Genomic DNA, 23,368 nt, shown 5'->3' on the forward strand with positions numbered 1-23,368 from the left:
GAATATAGTGAAGACAAAGCATATTTGAAAGTAATGCGACATTGGAATTTAACTTATTATATAACGTACTTGGGGCTGGCCCACTCACTGTATTTATCTGTACGAGACGTCATCGTCTTCGATACACGTAGCATTTTATGCAGCACAAATATCATAAAACTTGGCAAATCATTATTATGTTAAAAGATTCGAGTAAATTTAAACGGCAACATTAGCGGAAGAAAAGAATAAAAGAAGAAGAAAGAAGAAGAAGAAGAAGAAGAAGAAGAAGAGAAAGAGCTATCGGAGATCAACGAGATTACGCATAACGAGATAGTTGCATGTAGTGAGCAAATTGAAATTGCTGGGACTGATTATAAGATGTATAATCGAGTGCATGAGTGTGGCAATTAATCAACGGCATTAAGAATCACAACAATTTATACAGATAATATTTTTGTCACCATGATCGTATGAGAAAAATTATACTGTAAGCACGTGGCAATGATATTTCTATTTTTCTTTTATACCTTATTAATGTATTTTGTCAATAACTCATCATACAGCTGTAAATTTTTCATAATTTTTCATAATTTTTCATAATTTTTCATAATTTTTCATGTTTTTCAGTTTTTCAGTTTTTCAGCCATACCAATTTAAATTTCTTTTAAACCAATCATCAAATATTTCAAATTGTTTATTTAAAACCCTTTCTTTTTTATGATATTATACAGTGGCGTGTCTTTTATCTTTCTTTTTTTTTTTCTTTTTCTTTTTTTTTTAAATAATAATTGTAATTTATTATAAAATAATCAATAAATACGAATAATAAATGCGATATTATTAACAATATTTATCGCTAATTATTGATCGTTATTGTTTATTGATTAATCAGTATGTTTATTTGAGTTATTAAATAAAAATGATTTTACTATTATTTGAACATTCTTTTTGTTTCTTAATTAAAAAATTTTTAAAAAATTTATATCAGGGTAAGTAGCAATCATCATCGTCTGTGCTAAAATTTTTTGTTTTTAATTTTTTTGTGCTAAAAATGGCTTTTTGCATGAAATTTATTGCTATCTCATGCTTATTCTATTCTATTTAATTTATTTTCAATTTTCCATTATTATTTATATCAATCGTTAACTTTGGTAAGCCCCAGTATATTCTGAGATTTATTCTATTTGAAATTCAATTAATAAAACCTTTTCAGCACATGTCACTTATACTAATACTTTATAATTTAGTTTAATTGATATTTATAATTAAATGAAAGTAATATATTACATACATCGGGTACAACAGATTTTATTCTCCCATTCTCCTTACCACCATAGGAAAACATAATTTATACCAATCAATCTTTAAATCAACTTTCAATGCTTGTTACATAAATTTTTAATTCTATATTGTCGAACATATTTGTAAACTAAAGAGCCATAAACTATAAAGTACTCATTAATTTATAGTCTTATATCTACTAAGCTTTTAAAATTTATTATTTTTTTTTTTTTTATATCTAATTTATATACATATTTATTATTGCAATTATTGAATGCACATTTAATATTTACATATTTAAATATTTAAATATATATATATATATATATATATATATATATATATATATATATATATGTACTTTTAAAGCTTTTCATTACTAATATTACTATGTATCATGTGAAATCATTGGATTAGAATTTTTTTTTTCTTTTATTTCTTTGTTTAATTTATGTTAAAGTCTTTGTATTTATTATATACCAGCAATTTATGATTTGAGTTATAAACTTTCATACATTCCACATATCGGAATGTGTGCTGATTCGAATTGATAATTTATATTTGATTAAAATTTTTTACAACAATTTTATTTTTTATATTGCTTGCAGTTCTATTATATGAATGTATTTCTAATTCCAATATACTTAATAAATATAAAATATTTTATTTATATCTGCATTGTTTCAATAAGTTTTATAATTATCTAAAATTTCTAGAAAATTATTAGTAAATTTATTCTCTTCGTTAGATCTGAGCGTATCAGGGCTTCTTCTTTTTTTTCTTATTCAATATTCCTGACAATAATTTTGCTGTAACTTTTGATTTTAATTTCAATGAATTTAATCCCTAATTCTTAACGATTATTTTCTCTGCTACGTCTATTACTAATCTCAGTAATTATTAAACATAAAATTAAAGACTTTTTTGTTCATCTAACATATAGCGTCGAATTTATGTAACTCTTGTATTAATTTTTCTTTCGTATTACTCTACATCAGTAACTGTATTAAAAACAAAAAATATTTACAATCATTGCAATTATTAGACTATAATTTTTCATTACACTCCATATTCTCTAATAAACTATTTTTATCTCCAATCCAGTGGTTTTAATAGAATTTTAATAATTAAGACGAAAGCACAGTCAAAACATATGCCAGACTTTAACGTATTATTTGACAGTGAAAAATAATCATGACATTTTTATTGAAAACAACCATAACTAAATTAGAGGCAACACAAATAGCGATACACTCATGTGTATTATCGAATTCCTATGTTGAATTATTTAATTATATAATTATGTTATAAATTAAATGCTTTGATGTAACTACCAATTCCCAATATTAACTTCGATAGCCAAGCGAAAACTTATGAAAAAAGTTTAATTTGTCTTATATTTCGTCGACTAAGAAGTACAAAATACTTTGTTTCGAAATACCCTTTTTCTATGTTATATGTAAGCTATTTGATAATCAATAATATATAGTAAAACAAAGAATTTAAAGTTTTTATTTTATGAAATGCATTATTGTAATGAAACTAGAATAAAACAAAGTTTACATTCATTATAAATAATTATTTTAATAATAAACTTTTTCATCTTATCGATTCTCAAAGATTATTTAATTGGTTTTTATTACGATTTCGTAAGTTCTTACTTCACAATAGCCTAATGACCTTTAAATAGGAATGAATTACATAATTTCCTTTAATAACTAATAAACACTATTACATAAAACTGATGTATGCAATGTTTCGATACTTCAACTTAAAATAACATTTTTAACAATATGCATGTAAAATTAAATAGTAAAATACATCACGACCGTCGTCATGAAATCGTTACTTGTCAATCATTGATAATGATGTTGAACTATACAATTTTGTATATGCCACGAGAGTAATCTCAATTTAATTAAAAGAAAAATAGAAAAAAAAAAAAGATATTCAAACAAATACATTCTAATTATCTTAAAGCAAACGCATATTAATCTCATTCGACTCGATTCTAATACCTACATACCGATTCTAAGAGAAAGAAGATAATACGAGTGTTAAGGCAAAGTTCAAACTACATTAAATTATTTAAAAAGTAAGATTATTCGACAATGTTAAAAGAATTACAAAAAAAAAAAAAAAAAAAAAAAAAAATGTAAACAAAAAATTTAAACCAGATGAATATGAATTTATCGATTGATATTCATTGGATCCTACTAAATTGAAAAATTACTTTCTACAACACGACCAAAAATTATTGAATAAAAATATAAAAAAAAAAAATATATATATATATAATAATCAATATTGAAAGCAAACTAACTATACCAGAAAATAAAAAGATAAGCAAAATTTTATATTATTCATATTAGATAAATATGAGAAAAGGTAGCCAAGTTAAAATGAATGAGAAGGAAAAATAACCATAAATGATCTATAGCCATCGATAATTATGAATCAACTGTGCTAACGACGTAATCGTAATGTAAATACGCAAACAACAAATTCTAACCTTACCTTTTGCATTACCTGCCTCTCAGTTGTAATTAATTTCATTGAAATTTGTTCTTTGCTGATTCGATCATTTATACAAATAAATTTTAAATTAAAAAAAAGAACGAATTCGTGTCAGTCTTAAATCCGCGTGCGTTTAATTGCTTTCATATGCATATGTATTATTACGCCTTAGACACATATTCATGCAAATTGTAATTATAAATAATATTTACTCTTATAATTTTTAAGTACGAACTTATTTCTTAAAAAAATTAATATTACAATTGTATAAAAAGTCTAAAATGTCGTAAACAAACAAAAAAAAAAAAAAAATAAAAAAAAAAATTTTTATTATCACTTCTATTCTATTGCAACTTAAAGTGTCGATGTAAATATAATAAAAACGTATTGAATCAAAACGTGAGTTAATCAATACAATAAATATATGTCGGACAATTTATTTATAATAATGTATAAAAATCCTTTATAAATAATAATGTATTTAAGAGATGCATCTCAGGTAATATTACACATTGATAATACGAAATATTCTCTTAAAAAAAAAAAATAAGTAAAACAACATAATGAGCATAAATTTTTAAAGCAGTGATTGCATAAAATTCAAGTGTTAGCACTTATAAATCTTTTAAGGTAGAAAAGTCATTTGATAATTTTTCACCATTCATAGTTGTTAAAAATTCATTTACATAATTTGTATTATTTTGTAGCTGGGGTTCGTTAATAATTTGATTGAGAGACTGAAATTCTGCACATGAAATAGAAAATATGATTAATTATTGAAATAAGTTATTAATTATAAAGCGTGTATATTTATAAATAAATAATTGTTCGCGCAAGAGCAAAAGAAAGTAAAAATATCTTGGCTTACCAAAATCATAATCATTTATAGGATTTATTTTTTGCCTTACGGTTGTCATATTATTATATAAATTTGAAGTTTCTTCTTTAGCTGAATTTCCAATTGGATAGTCACTTTTGTGTGCTTCAATTTGATTTATTTGTTGATTTATATAATAAGACTGTCGATTATCCGATAAATTATCGATAACCGCATTATTCTCACTATAAATATATAAATATAATAAAATGCATCGATAATTATTGTATATCACATACTCGTATGAGTTATTTATACGTATAATAATATATTCACATATAAAACGTTATTATTTCTCTGCATATTACCGAAAAATGTCTAAATTGTTGGTCGTCGACGGATAAAGCAATGGCGTTGATAAAGAATATCCTGGCATTGTAGGTTTACTACTCACGTTTTCATAATTTTTTGTTTCAGCTAATTTAAGTGATGCCGCATCTCAATAAATATTGCACATCGTATTAATAAAATTGAATTAAACAAATTTTCAATACAAACAATTAAATTTTTATATCTTACTTTTTGCAGCTTCTGCTTGTAAATGTCTGTAAACTAAATTTCTTGGTGCCTCATTAAATTTCCGCCGCTTCTTTCTTAACATATCTTGATCGTCTAAAATTTTAATACTTATTAATGATAATTAACTATAATTTATCTGGGAGTTATGATGAGCATAAATATTAAATGTAGAAATCGTAATTTGTTAAAATTTAAATCATCAAAATAAATATATAAATATAAAAATCATAAAAATGAGGTTCGTTAAATAATGAAAAATTTTTTCTACATAAATTTACATTGTATCGACCAAATACTGCATTATGACGATATTGATTATTTAGGTGATTAATAATAATAATAATAATAATGATGATGATGACGATGACGATGATGACGATGATGGCAACTATATGAAATTGTAATTCATAAAATTCAAAGTATCCAAAATTAAAAGAGATAAGTATGATCTTAAAAATAAATGCGAAATGTTTAAAAAAAACAAAAAAAAACAAAAACAAAACAAAAAAAAAACTACAAAAATTATAAACTACGTTAGAGCACCTTGAAGCGATTATTTAAACGAAAAATAATCATAATAAAATCATAAAAACGTGGATTATTATTTATTTCTTTAAATATGCATCAACGAATATAAAGAATTTTGAATAATAAATCTGTACAATGAATATGCCAGGGTATACAATAATAACAAAACAGAGTCGGAAGCAAGTTTTGTAAAGAAAATAGAGAAAAGCACCGATAAGTCAATTATTATTAATTTTTGTAATTAAATTAATTATACGTTCGATTAAACAAATATCCATTGATTGAACATAAATTTTGTAGTATTCGGTAAATAAATAAATAAGGCAATATTAAAACTAAGAGATAAAAATGTTCTCATAAAAAAAATTCACACCTATAAGCGCATCGTATATACATCGTTTTCTTACCAACTTCTACAGGTAAAAATTGAAATGGTACTGGCTTGCTTGTTTCTCCATCGGAGAACCGTTTTAACTGAATTTGTACCGATATTGGTTCGCCAATGTCTTGTTCAATATATTTCGGACTTTTAAATATAATGGCCACCTGCAATATTATTCAGTATATTATTGAAATGAAATTTAATTATTGACTAAGAACTTTTAACGAGCGACAATTTCTTATTGTCTCGGATATAATTATTATATTAAAGGAATTTTACTATTTGGAGTTGGCTATTTTGAAAATGTTTTAATCATCGATTGCTTAAAAAGATAACGTAGAGAAAGTAGTATTTAAATAAATACTTCGATATTTATATAAAACTCTGTTTAATTTATAATAATCATATCTTAGCATTAATAATATTTCAATTAAAAATATATCTAATTAGTGATAAAAATGAAACATTATTTTTTACTTTATTTAAAGTAACTTTTAAAAACCTTGTGATGAATTGTCCAGGCATGTTTTGCTAAATGTTTTAATAAATATTGAATTGATAATTTCATTATTAAAGTTTGTTAATGAAGTAATGGGCAGACTGTGATATGAGTAGATAAAAGGCGCTAATTCGTAAAATTTCAACAATACATTATCGACTTTGCTTAAATATTACAAAAGATAGAAGAAAAGATTAACTAACTTGCTTATGATAATGAGGATATACTGATTCTGCAATTACTTCCCATCTATTTTCTTCGTGAAAAAATCTCACTTGCACGTCATCCTTTGCTATTTTTTCACATAATATACACATAACTTTACCACCAACTACCGATGCGGAAGCATGACTAAGCCAACATATCGTTAACTCAGCTGTGCCTTCTGCAATTGACAATTGTTTAAGCCATGTTTATGAAAGAATGTAAAATTTTTATTTTATTCTATAACTATGGTACTTTATTTTACTTTTGTCGTAAATTGGATTAGAAACAACAGGATCCAAAGGGATATTGAAGTTTCCGCTCTCTTGTCCTTCCAAAAAAACTTGAAAACATAGTCTAATACAATTTAAATCAATATTCTCTGGCTGTAGCTTATGGCTAAATCCAGCTAAAATTTAGATAATACTAAGTAAATTAATTGTAATTTGGTATGATATGGCAATTAGCGATCGAGTTTATTAAATATTTCACTTTTGAATGGATCCACTTGCAGTCGTTCTCTTTCTGTCAGTGATCGATCAATGTCTTTTTTTTTAATGCATTGTATGCCAAGATGCGGAAAAACAACGACTGATTGATTTGGAACAGTTTTGAAGTAGCATATTCCTTCAGACAGTTCTTTCATTTTACCCACAAGATTATGTGGATGAGGACGATAAGGCGAGTCTTTCGTTACACAAGAAACAACAACAAATGCAACGCCTTTATAATTCACAATCTAGAAAAACAAACCAAAAATGAAAGAAACAAAATAAAAAAAAAATTTTGTTAAGAAATTAAAAATTAATATTAATTTATTATTTGCTATTGTCGTTGTCGTTGTCGTTGTCGTTGTCGTTGTCGTTGTCGTTGTTAAAATGTGCTATTTGCTTCAAATAAACGAAAATCGAGATTTCGTAATGCTAGAATCCATGCAATAAATTCACGATAATTAAACTTCTCACTTTTCATTATTTTAACGTTCTTATTACAATTACAAATTTAAATTTAATTTAATTTCAAATAATTCCTACATCACATCGATAAATATCAAATACCTCATACATTTATATTGTAAAATAAAGCGCCTGACAAAATAAAATTCTGATTATAAAATAATGAGAGTAGTAAAATTACTTCAATGGACGGATAGCTTCTTTTAGTCGTAGTACTGTTAACGCCTAAAATACTTCCAGAATATCTTCCTTCGCATTCATACCGAAATCTTGCTCCTCTACTCAAAGGTTGTTCAAGAATCTTTACATAAGGAATATTATTATTTTTAAACATCGTATCATTAATTTTATATTACGTTGTTCGTAACACACCGTTTAAAAACAAATATCGTATAATTTGTTTAATTGTTTTTCTAATATCTTTTACAATTTCCGTCCTAATACTAACACTCGAAACGTTTACAAATTAAATACGACTAACCTTACTTAATTGTATATATTCAAGTTTATTTGGAAAAACATGGTGATTCGGCTAACAATTCTTGGAAGAGAATAATTTAATCACATTATTATTATTATTATTATTATTATTATTATTGCAATCATTTTATGTAATATTTGCGAATTTTATACAAAGTCGGTTTTCCTACTTTCTTCTTTCATATTTTAAGTTGTATGCTTTGATAAAATTTTTCTCCATCGCCTCCTTGAAAATCTTTTATTATTCATCTTTATCGTTATTATCGTTCGTTCAAATGAAAAATTATAAATTATTACTTTTAAATTTACATGAAATTTAGCTTAAAAATTTATGTGATTTCAAACATTATCCAAATATACTTTTAGGAATTATGTCATTGAAATAATTAATAATAATTTGTATAATTAACATTATTTATAATACTAAAGGATAGATAGAGAGTGTAAATGCGATTAAAACTGACGAAATATTTACGTTGAAATTAATTTAATCAAATAATATCTAAATTAATGTCTATTTTTCAATAATGTTATAAATTAATTCAATGAACTGATAATTTTATTAAATAATTTGTATGAATCGTGGATCAGATAAATGATAATGCGGAAAATTATCTTTTACATAAACACTAATGGTTAAATATATGATAGATTAATTATGTGCAAGTGAAAATTGAAGTACAAGTTGATTAAATATAAAATTATTATACGGCTTTTTAATGTGACATCGGTTTATTTATAATGAAAAGAAAATAATAATGTAAAATTTTCAAGAGTAATAGGCTCTGAAATTATAAATTATGGAGAAATTAATTACAAAATAGGTATAAAGTTCACACATAAAAAAAAAAAAAAAGAAATAATAATAATAAATGAAATAAATGACACTAATTAATTATACTTAATAGTCGTATGATTTATTCGACTATTTAACAATAAATTTAAGATCAATTTAGATTACATAAAAATCTCAAAATATCCAATATCAATGTTTCATAGAAATGATTGTCATACTCTACTTGAATATAATGATGAAGAAATTTTAGATACAAATGATATATTTGTTCAAATTCAATAAAGTTTCAAACTATTTTGCTCTCTAATTACAATACATGTTTTTAAGTATTTGCATGGCAATAGGAAATATTGAAACGGGACCAATTGAATTAGAGGAAAAAAATTTGATTTTTAATTTTTCAAAAGTTCATAAAGAATAATTTAATATTATATTGTATCCGTTCGTTTTATGAAGAAAATTAATTCTAACAATTTTTTGTTCACTTGATGAGTAAAGTTTGTTTGCATAATTACTACTGCTGTACAATAATATCAATATATGCTTTGATTATAAATTGCCAAAATCTCTTAGACTTTTCAGATTGTATTTGGATTTAAAAAAAATAAAAAAAAATAAATAAATAAATATACACTTTGTGTTTTAATCGAAATATGTTCAATATATTGACAAAACATTTCAATTCATTAAAACATAGCTATATTATGTCCTATATAAAACAACTTTATAAATTAGTAAATGCAAATTTTTTTTCAATGTTTAGATCGCCTATATTGACTTATTGAAAATTTTAACTGTACATACAATTATTAGTATTTCTCTTTAAAATCTTTAAAATACAAACCTTATAGTAAATTATCATGTAATGAATTTACAGACATTTTTATGATTATTTATTTATAAGACAATAATAAATTTATATTACCTTATTGCACACAAATCATTCGTATGATATCGATATGCAAGAATAGTATTATTAAAATGAAAAAAACATCATATATTTTCTTATTTTTTATATTTTTATCTTTTACATATCTTGTAAACATGCATTTTTTAAAATAATTTTGATACTATTAAAGATTTATATCCTTCTATTATGAAAGATTCATCCTATTTAAGCTGCGTAATGCACAGTTACCGATTATATTTATATTGGAAAAGCCAATGTTGTAATTAATAAGATTTATAATTGTATTAGATAATATCATTGTAACCTTTTAAACTTCAAGTTGAAATAAGTAAGAAGTTGCGGATTAGAGGAAGGATAAATTTATTATTTATTTTAAGTGACTTTAAAATATTCGATTACTTAACGTGAGCTGAAATACAAAAATTATCCACTGGCGTTTACCATTATAATACTCGTTATATAAACATTTTTCTTTTACAAATAAATTTCTATTTAATTATCTACAAAGTTTAGGCACTCGACCGCTACGAGGCTCTAGTTCACGAATAATAATTTTATTCGTACTCCTCTAATTATCTTAATAATTGTCTTTGAATTAATATTTTCGAACGGGATACAAATTATTGTTACTGTCATAGATAAGTGATAGACTTTGTCTATCATTTGCATTATGAAATTAAAGGTAATGTTTGTTTAATAACTCGGGCTAACAGGTAATCTTTTAACAAATACTTGTAATATACAATTACCTTTTATTTATGTATGTGCAATTTGGTATTTATTTTATGTATGTGGAAAATGGAATTTCTCCGATTTACAATGTGCACTCGTCTTTTAAATTCTAACAAGGAAATCTTACGAAAAGTCAGAAGAATGATTAAAAATTAAAATATAGAACTCCAAATCTTTTGTAGGTTAAAAAATAATGTTATTGTACTTTATAAAGTGTGATAATAGTTTGTGTAAAAAGAAATAAATACGTGTCTAATATTTTATTGATGGAAACCAATTGAAGAAACAAATAAATGTAAATCTTCTATTATTAAAATATTTATTTCATCATTAATGATGTAAAAAGTATTGGGTTTATTATAGATGATATTATTGCAATTAATAACAGATTCTAAATATAAATTTTATTCTTTGATTATTCTAAGCTTCATCATGTTTCTCAAATATTATTGGAAAAATTTATTTTTACAACAAAATATTATAATTACACGTTGATTTTAATAATATAATCACAAAATATATAATGATCCGAATAAATAAAAGGATAAAATTTGTTCAAGTAATTACGTTGAATTGTTTGAACGGTTCAATAATACAAATAAGAGAAATGAAAGATTTATTTCTAACAATAATTATGAATTAAACAATTAACCAATTTACTGTATTGCATTACAAAATATTCTATTCAAGCTAAAAATGATTAAATTGTACTAACTCTACATTATTTTTCTATAAAACAATAATCGCATTGACAGATTATAAGCAAAAGAAAATATTGTACAATAATCATTTGAAGGGAGATTGTTATAAAACATTTTACGCTACCTTAGTAATGGTATAATAATAAATTTATTATATTTAAATATGATAATGTAAATTCATGAAAGTAACGACAAGTATATTAATATATGTTTGTTTATTATATAATACAAAATTAGAAATGGAAATATAGAAATCGTCTTAAGTCCATCGATTTTGTATTAAAACATAAAAACATGAAATTACTACATACTACAAATGTTTAACTTTCATTAGCACAATAACCTTATTATTTATTTATTAGACAAACGATAATACTGGATTAAATTAAGATAATTTATCTGAAAATATGTACATACATAATATTTGCTAAATAAAGTACATTATTATTGCATGATAATTTAAAACGTAGAAGCTGAATATTATACAAATAAAATTGCAGGAATGAACCGCTATATTAATTGTAAATTATCAAAATAAAACTAATTCTTGTTTTCTTTCTTTTACAAAATAAATGTTTCATTGTCAGAACATTATTTAATCTTCAGCAGCGCATCGAAATATATTGAAATCTATAATCGAAAGAAGCCATATAATATTTATAAATTGTACTAACTAACATTGCGATGCAAGTAATCGAGGTCTTAAGCGGATAATATAATCAAGAAGTATTATCCTTTATTAATCATTATATAATATAGAATTCAACCAAGTTAAATTAAAACGTTGATCGTTGACAAAAATCAATAGTTGGTATGAACAAACAAAATAACATTTTCAGATACTTCCTTAAAGTTTATTAATAATCTTATAAATTATAATTCAAGATATACAAAATGTGTTTGTTGAATAGACCATTAGGAAATGAGTAAATTACAATAAATTTAACAGTTTCACATAATAGATTTATTCATCTTTATAGAAATTGTATATATTACATTACATACGTATTCAGCTTGTAAGTAATTGAACCCTTACATAAAAAAAGTACGGTATCATCTACTGATAATCAGGAAGGGAAAATGTATTTGTCACGTTCTGAACTGTAAAATTTAATCTATAAATCAAAAGAGCTTCACTGTAGAGAATATTAAATTTGAAAAACAAATCAAATATGGTAATTGATTAGACAACTTATCCATAATTAGGTAAAAATATTGTACAATAATAAATAATAATTTATCGATTACAAATTGGAAAACTGAAATATTACTGACTAAATAGAAAAAAACATATGATTCATTTAAAAAATTCTGAACCTATTTTTTATATGCTATTTTAATTTTATAACTTTATAATATTACAATGTGAGAAGCAAAATTTATTAAGGCTTATCTATGGACAAAGAAGATACAATTAACGAATGAATGGTTAATGAATTAATTAATTAATTATAATCAAAGTGATTGCCAACTTTTATTAATGAATATTGAGCTGAAAGAGCCATATATTTAAAAGAATAATTATAACAAGTTTGTATAATAGTAGAATTTAACTATAATAATGTATTAATAAAAAAATTAATGTATTGAAAGAAAATATAAAAATTATAAATAAAAGTTAAAATATTTTTAAAAAATATTTATTTCAGGAATTGTATTTGTCCTTTCTCTCTCTCTCTCTCTCTCTCTCTCTCTCTCTTTCTATTAAAATTTATTAATCCCTCATTAGAGTAGTGACATTTTCTCATCATAATTGATTCCACTTATTTACCGATTAATATTTCTATTGATTTTATATGATATAATTGTGATATTCAAAACTATTTATGAAATATTACGTTATTCTAACTCCATTATATATATTGCAATTGTAAGAAAATTTCAACCTTAAAAACGTCGCTTAGTTTAACGAAATAAATCGAATGTTTATAACAATAGAAGTATAATCTTTTACTTATCAATTTGCTTCTTACATGCATCACAGCATTTAACGTGAACGTTAATCTCAACTCCACCTTCTTCATCCTAATATTTTTCTCTATATAATTTTTTCGTTTAAATCTTAGTCACATTGGGCCATTGAAAATAAGCAATTATAGTATTTGCATTCGTAATACACATAATTATTTGTAGATAATTTTCCCAAAATCACGTCACATACCCATCACCTTTTTTAACTCAACGATGCCTTGACAAGATTTTCAAGAGATTGTTAAGACTTGTAAGATTCTGTAGTCCACGAGTATTATGACGAAAGAGGGTGAAAAAAATATTACAGCAGTTTCCTCAATTTTTCATCCTTTTCTTACTTCGTATAATTCTTAAAATGCCTATTTAATAAACATTTATTTAAACTGGAAATTCGATAACTGTGCGATTTGTAATAATTATTGACTTGTTATGCTTGAAAATTTTTACTAAAGGTATTAATGGATTACCCACTTATCGGCGATGAGAGGATATATTCTTGCAAATATATCAATAAACAAAGTATATCGAGATTTTCCAACTAAATCTAATTAAAATAAATAATTGTTTTTGCTCGTTTATCGCACAACTATGTACACTATTATTGGTATGGCATTTGAAACGTGCTCGAGCCTTATTTTATGCGTTGTGCGTATGAAAATTACTCTTAAAGGTCGAAAAAAGTAATGAAAATAACATTTTCGAGCAATCAAAAAGCTGTTATCTTAAGTAGTATTCTTTTAAATATTTATATACTCATATTTCATTCGTCAGGCGTATAAAATATCTTAATAAATTACAAGCAAATACAGTTTGCTTCTTTTATCGAATGTTTTACGACATTCGACATTTTCGACAGTATAAATGAAGGAAAAAAAAACAAAAAAAAAAAAAAGTACATTTCTTTCAATTAAACCATGAAGGAGTTGTACACATTTCACACAAGTACATCTAATCGAATGACATTTCTAAAGTTAAAAAATATTTATTTCCTTTTTTTTTTTTTGTTTTTTTTTCTTTTTTTTTTATTTAAACATAACGTACAATCTTTCAAAATATTTACAATTTTATGAATATCGGCACATCAAAAATAATAACTTTCATACATTACATTGTCTCGATGGAGATCGGTAAACAGCAAAGTACTAGAATTGTTAGTTCGTTTTTATTTTCTTGTCTTTTTTTTTCCAAGAAAATGCATTTTTTGCGTTTGTCATACTTTTATATACATATAGTTATATTATACATATAATTATGACATTGCACACATTGAATGTTTGATTTAATTGTGCCGATAATATTAAACGACTCTCTCAGCTCGGTTGTTTGATTTTTAAATTTAATTGACTTATAAAAAGCTGTAAATTGCAATGATTCGCTACAGATGTTTGATACGGTGACTGTAAATCCAGTCATTAAATATTATTATTATTTTTTCCTTCTTTCTTTTTCTATTAAAAAACTGCAATTATTATTATTATTATTATTATTATTAAGTCTTATGAGTTGGCTGGTTGGACCGAGATGGAAGGTGACACTGCATCATCCCCCTTTTCTCTCGTGAATTTCATCTAAAACTACGTTTGCATTAACGCGTGCTCGCAAACGTTATTCCAGTGAAATTTAAATACAATGTGGTCCAGTCAGCCAAAGAAAATATTTGCCATTGTTTAATATGTTCGTTAGTGACGTTTCGTTTTTCTTTTTTTGTTTTTCAAATTTACGTAAATTTACCTCCTCGTCATTACACATTTTTCACGCATTCACTCACATTGCCACGCAAAAGAAGCCACCAAGATTAGCATTATGATAATTTGCCAATTATTACATTTCTCCCACTACCATACTTGGAGGCTACTTTCACTTTCAATTCTAAATTATAAAGATTTACATGGACTTTGTACGCATTGTAATCAGCGCATGAGCATACGATTCACTTGCCCCCCCTCCCCCCCCCCCCCCCCCCCCCCCCCCCCCCCCCCCTTCTTCTCTTCGTTCGAATTGCATTGGACTTGTAACGGTGGCTTTAGCATATTATTGCTTATTTATACGAAAGTGACATATCGCTAAGCTTGATTAATTATTGCGCAACGTGAAGGCTAACGAGTCCGACCATTAGCGCTAGGAAGTTTAAGTGTAGGGTTAATGGCGTACTAGCGACGATTATATATTTTATGTTTAGTCGTCCTTAGCATCAGTAGGAATAATAAATAACTGGTCGTACGGTGAAGAAAGTAAAGAGGTCGTTAATAAGTGTACATTGTGATCAATGAAAAACAGTAACAGGGAGAGAAGTATAGTGGATCGAACCTAAAGGAGCCTGTGATCGAGTAAATTGCTTTTTTTATGGTTACAATAGAAGGGCAGAAGGGAATAAGGCAAAAATATACAAGGGTATTAAGGTTGGACGAGAAAGACGAATAGAGCGAGCCTGGGGTTTACTGGAGAAATAGTACAAGTTTAACTATTGCATTTATAAAGGAGGAAAATGGCTGTGAAGAATATCGTGAGCAGTAACACGAAATCATTAGTGTCGCTCTTCTCCAAGAGATCGGATTGCATCTATTCGAGCTGCTTTTGGTATGTTGTACGGACGTTGTGATAAATCGTCGTGATTAGTCGAGGATTTGTATGAAATGTGTGATGTAAAGTGAGTGTAATCGAAGCTTCGCTCACTCCGTCTCGCTCATTTATACGCCTCGATATCGGCTAGGTCAAGTGCGTTTAAGGAGTTTCGTGCTGCGGCAAAACTCCACGGGGGGATCGATAATTATGTCGCATGTGCAAAGTTGCGCGACCACTGAATAATAATACTGTACTCCGCTTATTGTAAAGGACAATTTGTTCCCTAGTTGTATTTTATTATCGTTTTATCTCTGCAGAATGCGGGGATCGACAAATATTTTTTCCAAACGATTAATTCTAATTTATATATATTTTATCCGTTAATTTTTTATTGAGTTTTCGGGACGTTTTGTTGACCTTTTGCCCCAACATAGCAAAGATCGTAATATTAATGCATGAGCACATTGATATTTTTATTCAAATAATAAAACTCCATCGATTATGTTTGAACAGTCATATTTATACTGAAAATGTGAAAATGAATGTTATTTAAAAAATATGTTTGCTTTAGTTTTGTAATTGTAAACTGATAATTGTGAGTTTAAAAATTTTGTCCTTTGACCAGTTTTAGAATATATCGCTTTGTGTCAAATTTCAATCGAGAGTTTTTAGCATAAATAGAATAAAGTAATTTATCAAAAAAATTTTATATTATGTTCTAAATATTATGTTCTATGTATATTATGTTCTAAAAAATTCTATAAATATATATATATATATATATATATATATATATATATATATATATATATATATATCGTCTCTTCCTAGACACATAAATATCGATATATATATATATATATATATGTATCGTTGACTTATTGATTTTATCCATTTTATTCGTTAAAATGTATTAATACTAAAAACCTTTTGTGCCTTATAAATTATAGAAAGTAAATTACTTCTTCGATACATTACATTATAAATAAATTTTTGGCAGCAATTATTGTAGTAATTAAAGTATTGAAATATTCTTTATTGTGACGATGTATTATAGAATTATATGTCATTTTTAGCGAAGAAAATGTCTGGAAGCTGTGCCAAGAGATTGCAACGAAGCACGGATCGGAACTTCAGTATTGTTACGCCGCTTTTATAAGCAATCCAGGACGTAGTGTACCTTTATGGAGACAACGTTCTGGTAAAGATGAAGATAAACTAGTGATATGGGTGCGTTAAATTTTAATTCACTTACTTTCTTTAACATGCTTTTATTCCTAAGTACACATTCATAGCATTATATGTTTCAATTGTACAGGATTATCATGTGATATTGATTTATGCTCCAGATGAAAGAGCTGTTGTTTATGATCTTGACAGTGAATTACCTTTTCCTACGCATTTCTGGAAGTATGCGACGGAAACTTTTCGAAGGGACGAAGCCTTGCCTCCGGAATGGCATAGAATATTCAGATTGGTATTAGCCAGTGAATATCTTAAGTATTTTGCATCGGATAGGCAACATATGAAAAGAAAAGATGGGACATGGATTAAAACTCCACCAGATTATAGTCCAATTTGCACATCTAGTAAGTCTCCATATAATTTCGTTTTAAATTGAAATTTTTATTAATACGAAATCAAAACATTTTCAAATTTTCATAAGATTTTCATACAAACAAAATATGAACTTAAATTATATGCATTTTATTATTTATTCAATAATATCGCAGCATGCACCGACAACTTGGATACTTTTATTAACATGGATCCTAGTTCAGGCTTTGGAACAGTCATGAGTTTAAAACAATTATTTGATCGTTTTTATAAATCAAACGCGACTCCGCAATCGCAATCACAATCACAAACACAAGTATAAGCTACACTAAAGTAAGTATAACCTTATTACATAATTTGACATGGTTATTACTACATAGTCTTACTTGGTAAAGAACTTTCATTATGAGCAGTTAGTATTTTTAATTAACAAATTGATTTCAATAAACGCATGGATAAAATGTTAAAATATAGAAAATATTGAATAAATGAGCTAAAAAGCATACAATATCACATTGATATCCTAATCCACTTTAAAACATGAAAATAATTTATAAAACAATTGATTGTTTTAGCGATGAACTTCAAAAACCGCACAGGAATGTCAAATACATTTTTATGAATAAAAGCTATGGCAACCTTAGCAAGATTAAAAATACTTATCAACTGAGAATTAGCGAGAGATGAAAAATAATCTTTTGAGAAAGAAGCTTAACGAGTACACGATTTTTCACTTTACATCGCTTTTAAATACTTCTCTATATAGATAACCAAATATCTTCTTCACTGCCATAATTGCATGGTCAATTTCAAATATTACCAAAATGCTTAATGCAAATTTAGCTTTTTCTAACCTAATCGAGTCTATATGTCTTGTAAGTATAATATAGCCATTTGCTTAATTTAAAGGGAAAAAACTTCATTGCAAGTATTTTCTATAAAATTCTAGATGTGTAATTTAAACTTTTAAATCATAACAGTGATAAATTCATAATCAACTACGATAAAGGATTTTGTTGTTGACACTTACAGGATACATATTTACAGGATAAATAGAACGGAAAAAAAAAAAAAAAAAAAAAAAAAAAAAAAAAAAAAAAGTCTTATTTATTTCTTTATTTATTTCAATATAATAAAAAGCTACTATTCTTGAAGCCAATATGACTATGGAGAATATTGTTCCATAATCAATGCAATTAGAGTACGTAAAAATTTTAACTACATAAAATCAATACCAGGACAGATAATAAAGTACACACGAGAGAAATCTTTTACGTATTTTCAAACGAACTTCCAAATCAACTTGCCAAGATGCGTTTATTATCATAGTTGCAACTTTGTCTGGAATTCAATTACAGATAGGAACTAACTGGAAAGGTTTTATCTGTGTTTTTCTAATTCCTATGCATTTTATACGACTGTGATCTTGATATCCTTTCTCTTAAACTTAAGCTTCGAGCGATGAACTGTTGTAAATTTTGTTTAGCAATCGTATTTATTTGAAAATCAGGCTTATACACCTACTTTTCACTTTTCACATTACATTTTCTAATCTAAAATGCTTTATTAAAAATACCGTTTGTTTTACTGTTTGCGTAATGACTATTTATAATAACAATGTATGCTCGTTCAACATCAAACATTAAGTCATCGCTTGAACAATTAGCTTTTTACGGTGACTTAACTGTCACGATGCGCTAAACATCCACTACGGAGCACAATTTTTTACTAATATATTCATTGATAGAATCCATCTCGATTATGAAAAATGGAAGCCGCGTGCCTCAAAGTCCATTTTTCAAATAGCTTACATAGCTTTGGTTCCTAATAAGAATCTTTTCTTATGAATTTAAAATATGCACAATTAGAAATATTGTTTATCTGTATGCAACTTTAATTCTATTCTTTCTATCGTTAAAAAGTAAGGATAAAAAATTTACGCGCTACAAATAATCAAACCATAGTAATGCAAATATTCTAAATCTCACGATTCCACATCCTTGATAATTATTACTTTAACTTTAATTATTTATAGCATTTAAATTTTCTAAGATAAATTGACTTTTCAATTACCTTATTTACCGATGTATTTATATTAGCGATATTTCGTACTGCAACACTAAAGACTGATGCACATACATTAAATGGATATTTCTATAATGAAATTGGTCAACTTAATCGATATTACTATAATTCATTCTATCAATTTAAATTGCAATTATTGCGCTTATAATAAGTATGCTATCGATATATATAATTGATATTGCGATTTGCTGAAATTTTGTCATTAAGTCAATTATTGCATTATAATTAATTTAGTTAATAAAATAAACTAAACAGGAATTAAGAATATGCGCGGGAAAAAAACGTGAAAGTCATTTTGAATCATTTTGAAAATGGTAATGTTGTATAGAAGGAATTACGGCAGATCGCCCAATCATTGAAATATAACGTTACATTGTCCCACATTCATAGTCGAACAACTTCCCTATTGACTTTTGTACTTATACAATTTTTTAAAGCCTTTTTTCAGTTAGATAGAGGCGTGTTTTAAAAGATGTAAAAGACGCCCATTTGCGTTGTATTATTTTTGAAAATGAGCACACTCGACTATGAATTTGGGCCTTGATTCAAACAAAAAGAACAAAATAAAAAAATCATACTAGTCCTTGTGATACTTTATACCTTCGACTATTTACTTCTACTTTTCTATGTAAATATATATATATATATATAAACCGTTTAAACTATGTAACAATAGAGACGGTCGCGCATTCGTTTGTTTGGCGAAAGAAACTAATAATTATCGACCAATGAATCATTTTAATCAATTTTCATTAAATTAATTGCCAAGTGATACCAAAGATTACTATGAAGACCAACGAACCTATAGATTTTCTAATAATCATTAGCTTTGCAACGAAATTTTTGTTACTCGTTAATTTCACTTATTGTAATTCCTTCGAGTTCTGAGAATTTAATTTTACAATGTTTCATATTCATTTATTTCAGCTATTGGTTAAAAAGTACAGTATACATATTTCATTAGTAATTTTGAGTTTTATTTTTTATCACCAAATAGCGAATGATTTCAAGCTGATAAAGTGACATAATTTAATCCAATCAGCAGTTTTAAAATTTCGTCCACTTTGCCTTCCAAAAATCTTCATACTTTTTACTGACTATATACGTACCTGCTTATTCATATCACGTGGTTAATTGTACTTACACGTGTATTGTTAAATTATAATAATAAGTTTATATAAAATGACTATTTAAATATCTCGAGAAACATTAAAGTCACCTGTAAGACTTTCGAGAGATCGAGATGGTTAATACAAAGTGTGCTTTCGAAAAAAAAAAATATATATATATATATATATATATAAAGATTATACCCTCTCTATGAGCATTTTCATAATATGAAATTTATGTAATAAATAAATATGAATACAATTTAAATCCTACACTTTAATCCGTAAATATAATAAGTATTTAGGAGAAAAAGAAAAGATTTTTGTGAATAAATGTACTTCTATGAAGCCGTTGATTGTATCAACAAATTTATCTACATAATGTTACTTTATTGTATACGCGAATTTTACATATATACACGCACAAGCACAAAGATACGTTTTTATTCGAAAGCTTATTTTTTCTACGTATAATTTCAAATTTTAAATGTTTCTTTTATATCTCTGACATACACGATGAATGTGTGGCGCTGTAACATTACCAGCGAATCATTAATTAGTTATTATCCCGTTTTCTTCTGTTCTAGCGTTTTTTTTTTTCACTCTAAAAAACTAAAATGAAAATTATTAAAAGCTAGTAGGCCAAGTTTTATTCTTATTCATCGAATTCTTATGGACTTTAAAGAGTTGAAAAAATAATTTCCACATTATAATTATATCAACAATATTAATAATCGCGAAAGATTACAATAATATATGTATATATGTGCGCGCGCTCTCGTGCGTATGTATGTGTGTGTGTGTGTGTGTGTGTGCGTGGGTGCATGCATATATATATATATATATATATATATATATGTGTGTATAATCAAACGTCATGACGAATGACACATGACATTAAAAACTGGGTGTAAATAAATTAATAAACCAAATATTTGAGTATCATTCATTTAAAATTTCAAATGTATATTATAATTAAACGTTAAAAAATATATTATATAATAATTAATTACAGAATTGCGTCGTCACTTGCTTTGCACGCAACGAAAAGTCATCGATATATAATAAAGCCTCTGGCAGTGTCTGCCTTACTCCTCGAAGAGCCGTTGTAATAATTTTTTTCTTTTCGCAAAGTTGTTTATTATATTGGTCGTTCGTGAATTTGATTTTTCGAGAAACATGCTTGAATAGAAGACCAGTAAGTAGACCGTCACCACAGAAATATGTTTCTCAAAAAAATCTTATTTTATTTATAGAGCTGCTTATATCGACTATTCGCAAACTTTTTTACAATGCTAATTCGTTTCTACTCTACCACCTGATTTGTTTATTACTTTATTTTTTTATTTTTTTTATTTTTGTTTCATTGCAAATCAATATTCGTTTGTTTTAGTACTTTTTAGCCGCAGCATTCGCGTAATGAGGTTTCAAATAAACGTTAATCTCATAATTAATTCTTAATAATGTACTGCATAATTAGCAAAATCATGGATGAGAGCAATGAATAGTTACACAATTGATCCATTTAATTCGTTTAATTAACGAAATCCATTCTTCGTTATTATGTCCATGTGTATCACGTCCGATAGTACGGCGCCATGCTGTAAGTGGACATTGGTATGTTATTCTTCGACAAGTGTCGAGCATCTCCTTGATCGTACTCCACGTCGTAATAAATTCCACTTTGATTCTACAATTTAATAGATATATATTAATGCATATATGCTTGACATTTCCTTTTTCGTTTGTCAATTGAATTTTGCATTCCTATTTGTAAATTCAACGTAAATTAATAGGCTTTCAATTACAATTATATGGAAAAGAAGTTTCGATAAATTGGTTGCATCAAAGTTAATGAAAAAATGGGGAAAAAAAAAACTGGAATTTCATTCGATTCAGCTGTGCCGATATATTTTTCTTTTTACGTATAGATGTTTTTTTTTTTTTTTTTTTTTTTTTTTTTTTTTTTTTAAATCGAAATCTAAGATAATAGAACATTTTAAAGCTAATTGTTAAATACATATATAAATATATAAGACTTTCTTTATTACGAGCTTAAGGATAATTAAACAGGCTATAATCTTTGTACTCAGCATATTGTGTTATGAAATATTTAATACATACATATATATATATATATATATATATATATATATATATATATATATAAATATAAAAAAAAAACATAACACAAATACTCACATTTGTGTTATGAAAATGATTATCGAACGGAGGGGGAAAAAAATTTGAAGAAAAAAAGCAGACGCTTATTCTTAAAGTATAGAATGCACTGCTAATCCGTGGCTTTCTTTCATAAAAGTAACTTTCCTACCAGATATTTACAAAGGTATGTTGAATGTGGACGGGGAAAGAAAATTATATTTCCGTGGCGTTAGATTAAGGAAAAATTGCATCTAACGAAGCGAGGAGCTTCCGTTTAAATCGAAGGTAGCAGGACTCACAGCCAAGGACGAGCGAGACTTGGGCCGGGGCACCTGGAAATTGCTCTGCGGTATGAGATCGGCCCGGTCCTTGTCCTGAGGCTCGGAGTCCGAGCTGTCAGGTTCCGGTTGGTGCCTTTGCCTGGCGCGCGGTGGACCCTGAAGGCGCGGCAACGGCACCGGTGGTAGCGTCCCATGGAGACTCAGCGTCGGGTATCCGAACATGGCCGAACTTGGCCGGGTCGGGCCCATCGGCTCCGTCTATAAATGCACTCGCAG

General features: G+C 26.5%; 3 protein-coding genes across 3 annotated transcripts in view; 1 reads left to right on the forward strand and 2 right to left on the reverse strand.

Annotated features, from left to right (window-relative positions):
* Positions 1 to 4,394: 4,394 nt before the first annotated feature.
* LOC105361185 (embryonic polarity protein dorsal-like) lies at positions 4,395 to 7,507 on the reverse strand. The gene is made up of 8 exons (XM_011498296.1): positions 7,282 to 7,507; positions 7,055 to 7,198; positions 6,789 to 6,970; positions 6,112 to 6,250; positions 5,177 to 5,269; positions 4,966 to 5,074; positions 4,649 to 4,842; positions 4,395 to 4,525 (listed from the first exon to the last, which is right to left on the reverse strand). The coding sequence occupies exons 1-8, from the start codon at positions 7,433 to 7,435 to the stop codon at positions 4,395 to 4,397; spliced, it is 1,146 nt and encodes a 381-aa protein (XP_011496598.1). The 5' UTR covers positions 7,436 to 7,507.
* An 8,262-nt stretch (positions 7,508 to 15,769) lies between these two features.
* On the forward strand, positions 15,770 to 17,782 carry LOC105361029 (protein N-terminal glutamine amidohydrolase). The gene is made up of 4 exons (XM_011498112.1): positions 15,770 to 15,912; positions 16,974 to 17,127; positions 17,216 to 17,486; positions 17,631 to 17,782. Exons 1-4 carry the CDS (start codon positions 15,821 to 15,823, stop codon positions 17,774 to 17,776), a joined length of 663 nt encoding a protein of 220 aa, XP_011496414.1. The 5' UTR covers positions 15,770 to 15,820; the 3' UTR covers positions 17,777 to 17,782.
* A 4,204-nt stretch (positions 17,783 to 21,986) lies between these two features.
* Positions 21,987 to 23,368, reverse strand: part of pwn (calcium-binding EGF-like domain-containing protein pawn) — a 32,292-nt gene continuing 30,910 nt past the window's right edge. The window contains exons 16-17 of the mRNA XM_011498113.1: positions 23,111 to 23,350; positions 21,987 to 22,338 (exon numbers count right to left, since the gene is read on the reverse strand). Coding sequence (XP_011496415.1) covers positions 22,225 to 22,338; positions 23,111 to 23,350 — 354 coding nt within the window. The 3' untranslated portion in view covers positions 21,987 to 22,224. The remainder of the gene's footprint in view (positions 22,339 to 23,110; positions 23,351 to 23,368) is intronic.

This window comes from Ceratosolen solmsi, unplaced genomic scaffold, assembly GCF_000503995.2.
Source record: "Ceratosolen solmsi marchali unplaced genomic scaffold, CerSol_1.0 scaffold14, whole genome shotgun sequence".
Classification (NCBI taxonomy): Eukaryota; Metazoa; Arthropoda; class Insecta; order Hymenoptera; family Agaonidae; genus Ceratosolen; species Ceratosolen solmsi.

Excerpts from the sequence above, each read along its gene's own strand:
- LOC105361185 (XM_011498296.1), bottom strand. The coding sequence starts at position 7,435 with ATGAAAGAACTGTCTGAAGGAATATGCTACTTCAAAACTGTTCCAAAT. Across the intron at positions 6,251-6,788 it reads ATCCTCATTATCATAAGCAA|GTGGCCATTATATTTAAAAG; the intron begins GTTAGTTAATCT and ends ATAATATTGCAG. Across the intron at positions 5,075-5,176 it reads ACAAGCAGAAGCTGCAAAAA|CTGAAACAAAAAATTATGAA; the intron begins GTAAGATATAAA and ends CACTTAAATTAG.
- LOC105361029 (XM_011498112.1), top strand. The coding sequence starts at position 15,821 with ATGGCTGTGAAGAATATCGTGAGCAGTAACACGAAATCATTAGTGTCG. Across the intron at positions 15,913-16,973 it reads ATCTATTCGAGCTGCTTTTG|CGAAGAAAATGTCTGGAAGC; the intron begins GTATGTTGTACG and ends TGTCATTTTTAG. Across the intron at positions 17,128-17,215 it reads AAGATAAACTAGTGATATGG|GATTATCATGTGATATTGAT; the intron begins GTGCGTTAAATT and ends TCAATTGTACAG.